This window comes from Rhagoletis pomonella, unplaced genomic scaffold (genome assembly GCF_013731165.1).
Source record: "Rhagoletis pomonella isolate Grant_MI unplaced genomic scaffold, Rhpom_1.0 Rhpom_scaffold_00005, whole genome shotgun sequence".
NCBI classification, from domain to species: Eukaryota; Metazoa; Arthropoda; class Insecta; order Diptera; family Tephritidae; genus Rhagoletis; species Rhagoletis pomonella.
The window spans coordinates 7127611-7142862 of record NW_023458559.1 but is presented as its reverse complement, the minus strand read 5'-3'; the positions used below and the strand labels follow the sequence as shown (position 1 = coordinate 7142862).

Genomic DNA, 15252 nt, shown 5'->3' with positions numbered 1-15252 from the left:
AAATTTATTCGCAAAGTGTTTACACCAACTTTTTAAGTTTAAAATAACACCAGCTTATTCCCTGTTTAATTCTCTACAAAATGAATATGTTTTAGAAAATTGGATGAACATACGGACTTTTACTAAAATAAATATTCATACTATAAAATTTGTTTTATATTTTTTGAAAATTCAGTTATGCAGACAATGATACATACATACTTGAGCATTATACAAAAGTAGGTTAACAATAACAATTCTGGTACCTTCTAGGACCAACTAAGAACTAAGTATGGAAGATACTTCCAACAATTAAAATTTAGTCCACAGGAATATTGCGACTTGTCATTATTAACAATGCATTGCATTTTAAAAACAAAATGGGTTATATTAACTTAATTTTTAACTATAAATAAATAAAATATGTTTATTTGATTACTCTTATTTCTGTTGACTCTTTGTGTAAAGAATAGGGCTTTGCAACTAATTTTTCTGTAGAAAAAGGAATCACGCAATGCAACATTTAAGAACCCTTATTAGTTAAACAAAGCTGGAAACGATTTTCTGTTTTTCTAAAATTCAATTAATACGCTTTGTTAGTTACAAAACGGCAAGCAATACATATTCGGCAATGATTCATTTGCTCATAGGAATACTTGGTGTGGTGCTTGGATCGGACTACGTATCCGTTGAATGCTTGCTCTGGCCACTAATATTTTTGACGTCCTTTCCACCCCATCACATGCTCCCTTACCATGTGAAGTTGGAAAGAAATGTCATTCTGCTTTTATACCAAAATCGATCTCATGGTGAGTCGGATTTATAAAATGTATCTTATTTTTATACTGTGGACTTGCCCCATCTGAAAAGTAGATGATTTTTTCAATATTGGTCAAGTATTCTTTTAAAAATTATACTAAGCAAACACGTGAAATGCAACGGTATTATGATTCAAGCATTCTGAAATGATCACTAAATTTTTCATTTCTAAAACATCGTTTTCTTTTTATACCCGAGCACACTTGTGCACAAGGGTATACTAATTTTGTTCACATAACGGTTGATTGTAACAGCCAAAACGAATCTAGATAGATATAGACAAATGTATACATAAATGCGCAGAATGAATAGAGAAGTCGATTAAGCCATGTATGTCTGTCCGTCCGTCTGTCCGTCCGTCCGTGTACACGATAACTCGACCAAAAATTGAGATATCTCAACGAAATTTGGTATGTAGGTTTCCATTTATCTGAGGTATTGAAAATGGGCGAAATGGGACTGTAACCACGCCCACTTCCCATATAACGGTAATTTCCAGAAATACGAAAAATGCGATATTTTAGTAACTACTGAAGCTAATTCACTCAAAATTGATATTTGCAATAATTTTCAGACGAAAAATAAGAATATTATAAATTTTTGGAAAATGGGCGTAGCCACCCCCACTTATGGTTACATGTCTATATCTCGGTAACCGCTGCACCAATTTCTTCCAAACTTGGCACAGTTGTTGACCTTAGTACAGTATACTAAATGGACAATAACCACGCCCACATCCCATATAACGGTAATTTAGAGAAATACAAAATCTTCGATAAATCAATAAATATTAAAGCTAATTTATTCAAAATAGATGCTTGCAACAATTCTTTACCAAGAAATACGTTTATGGTAAAATTTTGGAAAATGGGCGTGGCACCGCCCACTTATGATCACATATATGTATATCGGTAACCGTTCCACCAATTTGTACCAAACTCGGTATTTTTATTGTGCTTGCCACATATAAGCAAGACGTTGAAAATTATTGAAATCCGACCAAAATTATGGCCGCTTTTCATGTAACGGTAAATTTCAGAAATGCTTGAAACTTCAATATTTCGAAATTCAAGGACGCTAATTTACTCAAAATTGATACACCCCGGCTTACTATCTAGCGGTAGGTTTCGGAAAGGTGAAAAAACATATATTTAATATTTGCGATGGGTATTTAATGTTCGGCTCCGCCCGAACTTAGACTTTCGAACTTGTTTATAATAAATCGCAAACGAGTTCACTGTTGCTTGGTTGTTATTCCAATTATGCCTTGCACAGAGTTTTGACTCACATATGCATAGTTTTCCGAAAAGTCACAAACAACAATGCACTCGTTTTTCGTTAAAGTTTTTCTTCGATTATTGAAAAATTCCGTCTGTTTCGTCACCATAAAAGAATGTAGCAATAATTTATTTAAACCGTTTGTAAATATTCATCTAATGCAGTTACTAAAGTTAGTAACGTAGTCTTGTCAGCAGTAGTCCATTGCCTGTAGGTAATACTATCCACCCCCAGGGGTCCACGGGAGACTCGACGGGGGTCCACGGTGACGTGAAAAAAATATGGGGGTCTATGAGTTGTAAATGTATAGTGCTCTTGACGCACTGCTGCGCTTACCGTCAGCTTGTGTTTTCAAACGTGGGGAAGCCTTAAAGGCCACCTGAATACTAAAAAGAACCGGATGCTGGTATCACAATGAGTGGGGCGCGGCGAAAATTGCTGGCGGCAGAGATTTAAGCACTTAAGGCATTGGACAGCCCTTTATTTAAGTATTTCCAAACTAGTTCGGCAATGCAAGTCTCGACTAAAATATGATGGTGAACAAAACGAGGTTGTTTTACTCTGGGTGCCAGGTCACTCAGGAGTACCTGATTATGAGACATCCGATCATTTGGCCAGATTTGGCTCAGATCAGGCACTCCTCGGTCCGCAACCAGTTTTAGCGCTCCCACCTTCGGCAATCGAAGGCACCATCAGAAACTAGGTGAATACTTCGCTCAGCAAGGACTGAGAGGCATCGAGGGGATGAAGGTGGGCAAAACTCATGTTGCCTTCAATCTCACAAGGTCTATCTAATTTTTTTGCTCTCACTGAGCAGACGATACTGCAGACATCTTGCTGGACTGCTGACTGGTCACTCCACGTGGCACAAACACCTGACTGTGATAGGCGTAAATGACAAGTCTATTTGCCTATCTTGCCTTGAAGAAGATGAGACGGTGGAACACTATTTGTGCTTCTTGCTTGCTTGGTTATTTGTCATCGTTTTTTTTTTTAACTCGTTCTCTTCTCTATTGTCAGTTTCTGAATTAAAAGTTTGGCGTAAAAAGCTTAGCCGTTTTGATGTTTTAAGTTTTGTGTTTTAAAGATGTGATACATATTTTTCGCCTCACTTTAAAACTCGGAGCGATAAAAATAAAAATGATGCCATTAATACAAATAAACTATTTTATATATACTCCACGTGCAAAGTCATCAGTGAGCCCAACATTTGAAGAGTTTATGGTGAAGATAATGTAAATAACGCTAGTGCCCGCAGTGCTCTTAAAAAATATAACTCCTCCGAGCGAGAGAGTATTTTGATGTATTTACGAGCTCAATTTTTTAACCCCTACAAGTGTGTAATTACATTATTATTATTTTTATAAATAGAACACAAGAAAATATTTTACTCTTATTTTGGCCACTCTGAGTTTAGTTTTTGAATTCACCCGCGATGCAAATTTACATTGTTAGATCTAATTTTCACATTTAATTTTTTACGAGCTTTGGGAATATTTAGAAAGGTATCAGCAGGGGGTCCACCGAAACCAGTAAATTTTTGAAAGGGATCTACGAGAAAAAAAGTTCAGGAACCTTTGCACTAAATGGTCATCAAACTGTCTTTCTAATTGTTCGAGCACAAGTTTCAAAATAGCGTTTACTTGATGATTGCTTACAAATCAGTCCTGATAATTTAATAACGGGGCCGTAGTGTCGGCTGAAATACTTTTAACATTTCCGCCTTCAATTAATAATTTAACCTTTTCGTGTATTGCACATAAACAAACAGAGTGGGTGCCACTTGCTCCTGCCAGAACGCAATGCGTTGGACGAAAAGTAGTAAATTTCGAAAAGCTGCACTTAGCAGCGGGATAAGCATCTTTACATAAACGATGCAACTCTTTTAAATTTCACAAAACTAATCGTCCTTTTACTTTTACCGTAATCTTTTTGTCCAGGCATCATTCGACTGTTCCGCCGCCTCATCAGATGCTTTCATTGTCCATGCTTCCGCGCCATACACCAGCACAGGCATGATGAGTGACTTATAGAGTGTGATCTTTGTACGACGAGAGAGGACTTTACTTCTCAATTGCCTACTCAGCCCAAAGTAGCACTTGTTGGCAAGAGTGATTCTCCGTTGGATTTCAAGGCTGACATTATTATTGGTGTTAATGCTGGTTCCCAAATAAACGAAGTCGTCTACTTTTTCAAACTTGTAACTGTCAACAGTGACGTGGGTGCCAAGACGCGTATGCTCTGACTGTTTGTGTGCTGACAGGAGATACTTCGTTTTGTCCTCGTTCACCACCAGACCCATTCGCTTTGCTTCTCTATCCAATCCCGAGAAGGCAGAACAGACGTAGCCCTTGTTTTTACCGATAATATCGATGTCGTCGGCATACGCCAGCAATTGTACGCTCTTATAAAGTATTGTGCCTGAGCGGTTCAGTTCTGCGGCTCTTATTATCTTCTCCAACATAAGATTAAAGAAATCACACGAAAGGGGGTCCCCTTGTCTGAAACCTCGTTTGGTATCAAACGGCTCGGAGAGGTCCTTCCCTATTCTGTCGGAGCTGGTGGTATTGCTCAACGTCATTTTACACAGCCGTATTAGTTTCGCGGGGATACCAAATTCATAAAGGCATAAAGGCAACTTCTCTTCGTGCTGTCGAAAGCGGCTTTGAAATCGACAAATAGATGGTGTGTGTCGATCCTATTCTCGCGGGTCTTTTCCAAGATTTGGCGTATTGTGAATACCTGATCTATGGTGGATTTTCCAGGCCTAAAGCCACACTGATAAGGTCCAATCAGCTCGTTGACGGTGGGCTTCAGTCTTTCGCACAATACGCTCGATAAGACCTTGTAACCTATGCTTAGAAGGCTAATTCCGCGGTAGTTGGCGCGTATGGCGGGGTCGCCTTTCTTGTGGATTGGGCAGAGCACACTTAAATTCCAGTCGTCGGGCATGCGTTCATCTGACCATATTCTGCATACGAGCTGATGCATGCACCTCATCAGCTCCTCGCCGCCGTACTTGAATAGCTCGGCTGGCAGGCCGTCAGCTCCAGCAGCTTTGTTGTTTTTCAGCCGCATAATCGCTATTCGTACCTCGTCATAGTCAGGCGGTGGGACAGCTACTCCATCATCATCGACTGGGGACTCGGGTTCGTCTTCCTCACTACTTTCAGCGCTGCTAACATTCAGTAGGTTATAAAAGTGTTCCCTCCACAATTTAAGTATATTCTGGACATCGGTCACTAGGTCGCCATTGTTGTTCTTACAGGAGTTCGCCCCGGTCTTGAAACCTTCCGTAAGTCGCCTAACCCTCTGGTAGAATTTTCGGGCGTTCTTCCTGTCGGCCAGCATCTCAAGCTCTTCGCACTCACGTATTTCGGCCTCTCTCTTCTTATTGCGGCAAATACGTCTCGCTTCCTTCTTCAGTTCCCTATAACGGTCCCACATGGCTCGCGTTGCGCCCGATCGCAGCGTCGCCCTGTAGGCGGCATCTTTTTTCTCTGCGGCTTCTTGACAATCCTCATCGTACCAGTTGTTCTTTCGGGCTCGCTGAAATCCAACTACTTCTTCGGCGGCGGTACTTAATGATCGGGAAATGTGGTTCCACTGCTCGCGTACGTCGGATTGTTGAAGAGTGCTCTCAGAGAGCAGGTGTGTGAGTCGAGTGGCGAATAAATTGGCCGTCTGTTGTGATTGCAGCTTTTCGACGTTAAGCTTTCCTTGCATTGTTGGGCGCACATTTTTTGCTGCACAGAGGCGGGTGCGTATCTTGGCTACAACAAGATAGTGGTCCGAGTCGATGTTTGGCCCTCGGAGTGTACGTACGTCCAAAACGCTTGAAGCATGCCTTCCGTCTATCACAACATGATCGATTTGGTTTCTCGTTTTTCGATCTGGAGACAGCCATGTAGCTTGGTGGATGTTCTTATGCTGGAACCTAGTACTACATATTACCATATTTCGGGCCCCGGCGAAGTCGATCAGCCTCAGTCCGTTATCGGACGTTTCGTCGTGGAGGCTGAATTTTCCGACAGTGGCGCCAAAGATCCCTTCCTTGCCCACCTTGGCATTAAAATCGCCAAGCACGATTTTGACATCGTGTCGGGGGCAGCGCTCATATGTACGTTCCAAGCGCTCATAGAAGAGATCCTTGGACGCCTCATCCTTCTCTTCCGTCGGGGCATGGGCGCAGATGAGCGAGATGTTGAAGAATCTAGCTTTGATGCGGATTGTGGCTAGACGTTCGTCCACCGGGGTGAACGCCAGTACTCGGCGACGGAGTCTCTCTCCTACCACGAATCCAACACCGAATTTGCGCTCCTTTACGTGGCAACTGTAGTAGACGTCGCAAGGCTTCACGCTTACTTTACCTTGCCCCGTCCATCGCATTTCTTGGATGGCGGTGATGTCAGCCTTTGTCTTCCCGAGGACATCAACCAGCCGGGCAGAGGCACCTTCCCCATTAAGGGTCCGGATATTCCAGGTGCATACCCTTAAATCATAGTCCTTTATACGTTTGCCGTGGTCGTCATCAGAAAAAGGGGGTCTCATCCGAGGCTGTTTGCTTCTTTTCATTGGGCGGGGTTTTAACGTGGCGGGACCCAAACCCAGCGCACGCGAAGTTTTACGCCTTCTCACTTTAGCTCGCTCCCAAACGGGTGTTTGGTTGCTACCCAGAGGATACGTGGATATAAATATCCGGACGTTGTGAGCTGCGATTTGAACCGTACGCACAAGAATCGCTTCTGGCCACTCCCAGGTGAATGGCAGTCAAAAGTTTTCCACTTCTGCGCACGGAACCATCCTCATTCTTAGGACTTGGATCCCCTAAAACGCCTTTTTCCGCTGCCGTTTTCTTGGCCACGATAATAATTTGCGTTGTGGCGGTGGGAAAACGGCCAAGTATCTTCCGGAACGACCGCTCATGAAAATTTTTTAAAGAAAATCGTTTCCAGCTTTGTTTAACTATTAAGGGTACTTTGAAGTTCCATTGCATGTTTCCCGTATCTACAGACAAATTAGTTGCAAAACCTTATTCTTTACACGAAGAGTCAGCGGAAGTAAGAGTAATGAAATAAGCATATTTTATTTATTTATTTTATATTTATTTTGTTTTTAAAATGCAATGCATTGTTATTAATAACATGTCGCAATATTCCTGTGGACTAAATTTTAATGTTGAATGTATCTTCCATACTTAGTTGTTAGTTGGCCCTGGAAGGTACCGGAATTTTTATTTTACTTTTGTATAATGCTGAAGTAAATTACATTGTATTCATAACTGAACTTTCAAAAAAAAAGTAAGTGCGCCTGGGCCACACTGGAGAAGTGAAACTTACGTTACATATACATATATCTATATTGTCTCATAACCAGGGAACGGATTTTATGGAAATTGCCTTTTTTTCTGCTAAAGAGATAGAGTGTATTCGATTAAGAATGTCCACGATTTAGCTTTCCCTGATTCCATATATACACATTTGATGTTGCCTTTTTTAAGATATTTGCCTTTTTTTGCCTTTTTTAAGATATTTGCCTTTTCTACCTTTAAAAAAGTGATTAAAGCATTTATAATTTTTTTTAAAGCCCATGCGGCTTATAGAAGCGCAGGAACCTCTTGCCAAATTGGTGTTGGAAAAATTCAAAGCCGTTTTCTCAGCTAACGTAGGCTTGGAGACAATAAGGGGTGTGGATAAAATTGTAAAGGGCGAGGAAAACGCCCTTATTGCTGATAATATGAACATTTCAAACGTTTTAAGTTGGGCTCCACTTGTATCAACTTCCGTCGAGCGCACATTTAGTACATTCAAGGCTTTTCTTCGCGAAAATCGAATGAAAATAATGCCAGAAAACTTCAAAATGCATTTTGTGGTTCAATGTTACTACAACTATACAGATTAAAGTTTTATGAGTTAGAAACTCGAAAGGATAAAATAGTCAAAGATTCAAAGTACAAATTTTTCATATAATGAAACTAGTTCATAGTTTTTCTCTTTTTTACTTGTAATATAAACATTTCTAAAAGAAATGTATTTTTTGATTATTTTTCGTATTTTCTGTCGTTTTTTAGTGCCTTATTTTGCTTTTTTTGCAATACCTAGTGCCTTTTCCTGCCTTTTTCGCTATTTTGTTTTGCCTTTGTTTGCCTTTTTTGCAATACCTAGTGCCATTTCCTGCCTTTTCGCAATTTTATTTTGCCTTTTCCAGCCTATCTCGTTATTTTATTTTGCCTTTTTTATAGGTTTTTAGGTCCTAAAAATCCGTTCCCTGCTCATAACCAATATACATATCGCACACCGTCTTCAAAAGAGTCACAACTCAAAATAATACGTTCGTCAGAAAATGCGAAAAACTATTTCGTAGCACATAATCATATGAGCAGTAGTGACTTTACCTTAGGTTTTTTTAACATACTATAACAAAAATTTGCTTCAGCTTTTGCTGAAAGGTAAATAAAAGCTCTGTGTATATTTTTAGCGCATAATTTCAAAAATGCCAAATTTTGAGTTGTGACTCTTATGAAGACGGTGTGCGATATGTACATATATACTTCTGCTTTTGCTTAAGGTTATATTTTTTCTTTTTTCTATCTTATTACATTTATGTTATTCTAATAAAAAAAATTTATAAATATCGATAACAAAAACGATAAATATCGATAACAAAATAGATAAATATCGATAGAAAAATTGATAAATATCGATAACAAAATTGATAAATATCGATAACAAAATCGTTAAATGTCGATAACAAAATCGATAAATATCGATAAAAAATTCGACAAAAATATCAACAACAATGTCTATAACAAAATCGATAAAAATATTAATAAAAATATCTATAAAAATATCGATAACAAAATTGATAAATATCGATAACAAAATCGATAAATATCGAAAACAAGATCGATAACCAAATCGATAAATATCGAAAACAAAATCAAAAAAAATATCGATAGCAAAATCGATAAAAATATCGATAACAAAATCGATCAAAAATATCGCTTACAAAATCGTTAAAAAAAATCTATAACACATCGATAAAAATATCGATTATTATATCCATAAGTTCCGAAAATATCGATAGCAAAATTGATAACAATATCAATAAAAGTTTCGATAAAAAAATCGAAAAAAAACCGATAAAAATATCGATTATTTTATCGATAAGTCCCAAGAATGCCGAAAATCTCTAAAATCCCAGATTGAGTCTCTGTGCCTCTCTCTATATCCTTTCCTCTTTAATTATCTTTATTTTAATCTTTCTTCCCCTATCCTCATCTTTACTTTTATCGGTATCCTCATCCTCCTCTTTGTCTTTACTTTTACGGTTATCATTTTCTTCATCTGCATATTCCCCTTCACCTTTGCCCTTCTTCTTCATTTTTGCCTTTACCTTTACGCGTCTTTGTTTTTGTTTTTATTTTTACCTTTGCCTTTCTCCTTTTCTTTATCTATGTACGTAGTCACACCATTTCCGTGTGCAATTTCCTTTGAATTTGCCAATTTACTCCCAACCAACCAACAGCCGCTAAAGAAGTTTCACTTCAAAATATAAAACAAATTTACTCGCTCATACAAAAAAAAATTATGAATATTTATTTTAATAAAAGTCCGTATGTTCATCCCATTTTTTAAACATATTGATTGTGTAGAGAATTAAACAAGGAATACGTTGTTGTTATTTTAAACTTAAAAAGTTGGTGTAAACACTGTGAGAATAAACTTAAAAAAATGCATCTGTTTAGAAAAAATAAAATTTAACGGTAAAAATTTAAATGCGTACTAAAATATATTCTTTAGCTTTCAAATGGGGTTAAGATGAAATCTCTACGATGAGTAGAAGCCGGGATATACCGATTTGAATTAGTCTATGATTTGCCTGGTTGAGGAAAAATCCAAATAAATCCTGGGATACGAGTCAAATAGTTTTATGTAAAGAACCCGTAAACCGAGGTTGAGCCAAATCGGAAGCGTGGTGTCAAATTGGGTGTTCGACTTGAAAAAGGACACCCCCTTTCGAAAGCTTCGAAAGGTAATTCAAACCAAAGATATGTGTATGGTATATATGTATGTAGTACTTTTAGGGACTATGTTAGTTCCAAGGCGAATTCATACAAGGCGGCGTTACCAGAGCATCTGGGATGTTGAACCCCCAAAAACCCCTATCTACGTTCGCCCCTGAGTTAATACATAATTTCTTGAAATTAATGTAAATTGTTGTCTCATGTTTCATTCATTTAATGATTTGCAGGGTAAAATTTTGCGAATTACAATACTAAAACAGCCTATTTCTTATCAAATGCATTTGCAAAGCTTTTTCTTTTATCAAACCAGCCTTGAGCTTATCAAATCTCTTAATCGATTGTGATCCTGCATACGTGTGTAATGAATGAAAAAAAATGAATTTATAGCTTTTAAAAAATTTTACTCAAATGCCTTATATGAAAGGAAAATTTAAGTTACAGACTTTATATAAAACCTAGCAGGCCCGGCGAACTTCGTCCCGCCCAAAATTAATTTTTTGTATTGAAACATTTTGGTCCAACATTTTCACCAACAGTTCACGTTCATGATTCTCAGTGACGCATTTATCTTCTAATATTACGGTTTGGTGGTTGTCAGAAGGCATATTTCCATTGCCATCTTAAATAACCTAGAACAAGTGTATATGCATACAAAGATACGTAATACCTTCAGTGCGTTTGAAAGGCGCCACGCCCCTTATAAAATAGCCGCAATTTTCTCTAAGAGTATGGGATTGGTTTCATATTATCTCCATATCATGTTCGAGTACTCTAACATGAACACTTCCAGAAATATGCAGTATGAAAAAGCCGGTTTGTATGAGAGGTGCACGCTCTTTTTCAATTGCCCCAATTTTTCTTCATGACTATGTGATTGATTATATATATTTTTATATATTAGATTTTTCATACCAATTTACTAAAAATTCTAAAATAAAAAAATTGAGACAATTGCTTTAGGATAGGGTGTCCCTATCGCCAAATTCCAGTACTCTATCGTGAACACTGGCAGAGTTATGCAGTAAGAAAAATTCGGTTTGTATGGGAGGTGCCACGCCCCCTTTTCCAATAATCGCAATTTTTCTCCATGAGTATGCGGTTGCTTGCATTTATCTCCATACCATGTTCGAGTCCTCTTCCATGAACATTTTTCGGGATATGCAGAATGAAATATTCGGTTTGTATAGCATGTGCCACGCCCCTTTTTCTAATAGCCCCAATTTTTCTTTATGACCATGTGATTGATTTCATATATCTCCATACCAAGCTCTAGTACTCTACCACGAACACTTCCAGAGATATGCAGTATGAAAAATTCGGTTTGTATGGGAGGCGCCACGCCCCCTTTTCCAAAAACGACAATTTTTCTCCATGAGTATGCGATTGTTTTCGTATATTTCCATGCCATGTTCGAGTAGTCTACCATGAACACTTTCAGAGATATGCAGTGTGGAAAATTCGGTTTGTATGGGAGGTGCCACGCCCCCTGCACCTAGCGGTATGAAATATACTTTACATCCGATTCTCATACCTACCATATATGCACAAAAAATTTCATAAAGATCGGTCAAGCCGTTTAGGAGGAGTTCGACCACTAACACCGTGACACGAGATTTTTAAATATTGAATAGGTCTATAAAATCAAAAATACATCCAATAGCTGCGCTAGTAGGCTTACATTTTTTTTAATAGACAAGGCGAACTCATATAAGTTGGTGTGGGTTCATCAGCTGTAATTAGCGTGTGATTGTCAAAATTTTGTATTTCGCTAATGACTGAGTGAAAACGTGATAGTGTTTATTTTTTCTGTCGCCCTTTTTCCTTCGCGGAAGTATAGCTGAAATTTAACAATGACTCGCTAAAACAAAATACAAAATACAAGTAATTGTTGTATTTGTTGAATCGATGCCACCTTATATAAATTCGATTTGGTAATAGAGTTCTCCGTAACATAGGGTGGCAAACTTTTTTTTTGGTCTGACACTTTTTCTGATTTTAAGTCGGTTGCATTCGAAACTTTTTAAGAAATAAGATGTTTTTTAATTTTCTGCAAGTTTTTTTCTATTGTGACCAAACCAATCAGATGTAAAAGCGATAGAGTGAGAAATATAACTATTCGATGCACATATGTTATGTTACGTGTCGCAACTATGGGTTTTCATATTTTCACCGATATCTCAGAACCTAGGCCAGACCCAGAAAGTTCTACGCTAGAAAAGTTTTATTTCATTCTTGGTGATTTTTTTTGTCGAGTACCTAGTGTTATTTGTCAAACAACCAAGTCCGATAAACGCGGAAAAGATTTCCAATTCTGATAAAGAATTACCAAAACCGCAACGATGCTCATCATGCTGGGCAAATGTAAACATTTACATACAAAGATATTTACCTGACGGAGTTTTATTTCCTTGCCGATTTGGTGTGTGCGCATCATAACAGCAAAAATATGAATGCCCTGGGGCGGAAAGGCATAAGCGGTGCAGTCCTCAATACATTGTCCCACAGAGATTACCTCCTTTTGTCCCGGTGGAATTATGTGCCGCCAATTTGGATCCATACCTGCAAATAGTATAATACGTAAGTAAATATGTGTTTAACGTTCATACGTTTTGTTAAAGCAGGGATCACACGATTTGTACATTTGTAAAGATTTGTACATTTCGGCAGTTACAGAGTAGTGTTGTTTAGAAATCTGAGTTCAGCTCAATAAAAGACTTTCCATACAATACCAATCTGTAACTCTCAAAATGTACAAATGAATAAATCGTGTGATCCCTGCTTAAGGAACTAGCCATTTTGCGCAAATGAGTAACTGTTATTACACTGGTTAACAGTGGTTTTGGTGCCAAGGAGCTATGCTTTTTATACCCGAGCGCACTTGTTCACAAAGGTATTATAACATTGTTCACATAATGGTTGTTTGTAACAGCCAAAACGAATCGAGATAGATATAGACAAATGTATACATAAATAATCAGAATGAAAAGAGAAGTCGATGAAGCCATGTCTGTCTCTCCGTCCGTTCGTCCGTGTACACGATAAATTGAGCAAAAATTTAGATATCTCAACGAATTTTGGTATGTATATTGCCCTTTACCCAAGGTAGGTTGGTATTGAAAATGGAATAGTTGGAAATACGAAAACTGCGATAACTACTGTAGTTTATTCGCTGAAAGTTGATATTTAAAATGATTTTTAAACGCAATATAAGAATATTATAAATTTTTGGAAAATGGACTTAGCCACGCCCACTTATGATAACATGTGCATATATTGGTAACCGATACACTAATTTCTCCCAAACTTGGCACAATTGTTAGCCTTATTACAACATAGCAAACGGTTAAACGAATTTTTAAAATCGGACAATAACCACGCCCACATCCCATATAACGGTAATTTAGAGAAATACGAAATCTTCGATAAATCATTAAGTGTACAGAAGCAAATTTATTCAAAATTGACGTTTGCAATAACTCTTAAACAAAAAACACGGTTATAATAAAACTTTGGAAAAAGGGTGTGGCACTGCCCACTTATGACCAGGTATTATGTGTATCTCGGTAACCGTTCGACCAATTTGTACCAAACTTGGTATGATTATTTCGCTTACCACATAAAAGCAAAACGGTAAAAATTATTGAAATCGGACTAAAATTACTCCCACTGTTCATATAACGGTCAATTAAGGACGCTAATTTACTCAAAATTGATTCTAACAACAATCCCTTGAAATAAGTAACATTATTATAGAAGTTTGGATAGTGGGCGTGATACCGCCCACATGTATCCATAAAAGTTTTTCTCATTAAGTATAACTCAAAATTGTTAGAAATAGGGGTAAACCACTCTTTTTACCATGTAGTTCTCAGAAAGGTGAAAAACTATATTTAATACTTGCGCCGGGTATTTAATGTTTGAACATGAACTTATACCTTCTTCCTTGTTTCTAACTTAGGACCTTATACTGATCAAATAAATAGAAAATTCCGTATTTCCTACGCGCAGTTTTCTAGATTTTAACTTGAAGAGAAAAACACAAGTTTGTATTTATTAGATACGTTATAATGTGCAAAAAAACTAATTTTTGCGATTTTCCAAAAAAATCAGTACCTACAAGTGCGCTGCTTTGTGTTAAAGAATTTCTACAATTTTATGATTTATTTTTACAGTTACTTTTAGTGTTTGTGTTAAAGGGGCCTAGGCGTAAAATAAACCAGTTTAAGCTGTAAAAATTTTAATCTAGAAGGAAACTATATTTTTCTATAAAGTCTAGACCGATTATAAATACCATGGGAAAGGTATTTCCCACAATTTGAAAATTATGATGGTATGTAAATAAGAATTGCTTGGGGGAAACTTTCCTATAAGAGCGGTCGTTGAAGCGACGGTGGGCGAAGGTGGGATGGGCGTGGCACCTCCAACCCACCTTTGTGGAGAAGGCATGAACCGCCATTGAAAAAGGCCCTCTATTGTCAAAAGTGTATAACATTTCTTGTGAATATAACTCCGATATTCCTGGTTGATCTGTCAAACAATCAATTTACGCATCTTTTCACAAAGGGGGCGTTCCCATAAAAGCCTCGTAAATTTATGAGTTTTACATAGTTTAAGACTTTACGAATTTAAGCGAATCGCCTAAGTGTAGTGCAGGCATTCATATCGCTGGCTTAGAGTGAAAAGTTGCTAAGACCATTTGTGGAAAATTTACAAGGAAGGGAAAAAACTTTTCAAAACATTTCCTTCAAGAATTTTTGCAGAAGGTTCCGTTGCAAATTAAAGGGTTTAGGGCCGTTTTCTGAAGGATCCTTTAACTTTAAAGCTCACTTTATATTTAAAGGTTAGATTAACAAGTAAGAAAGTCTAAGTTCGGGCGGAGCCGAACATTAAATACCCGGCGCAAGTATTAAATATATGTTTTTTCACCTTTCCGAAACCTTCCGCTAGATGGTAAGCCGGGGTGTATCAATTTTGAGTAAATAAGCGTACTTCAATTTCGAAATATTGAAGTTTCAAGCATTTCTGAAATTTACCGTTATATGAGAAGCGGCCGTTATTTTAGTCCGATTTCAATAATTTTCAACGTTTTGCTTATATGTGGCAAGCACAATAACCACACCGAGTTTGGTACAAATTGGTAGAACGGTTAC

General features: G+C 37.6%; 1 protein-coding gene across 4 annotated transcripts in view; it reads right to left on the bottom strand.

Annotated features, from left to right (window-relative positions):
- Positions 1-15252, bottom strand: part of LOC118738671 (MOXD1 homolog 2) — a 1114343-nt gene that overhangs the window by 695455 nt on the left and 403636 nt on the right. For all 4 annotated transcript variants that reach the window (XM_036469580.1, XM_036469579.1, XM_036469582.1 and 1 more), the window contains exon 7: positions 12492-12661. In XM_036469580.1, the coding sequence (XP_036325473.1) occupies positions 12492-12661 (170 nt within the window). The remainder of the gene's footprint in view (positions 1-12491; positions 12662-15252) is intronic.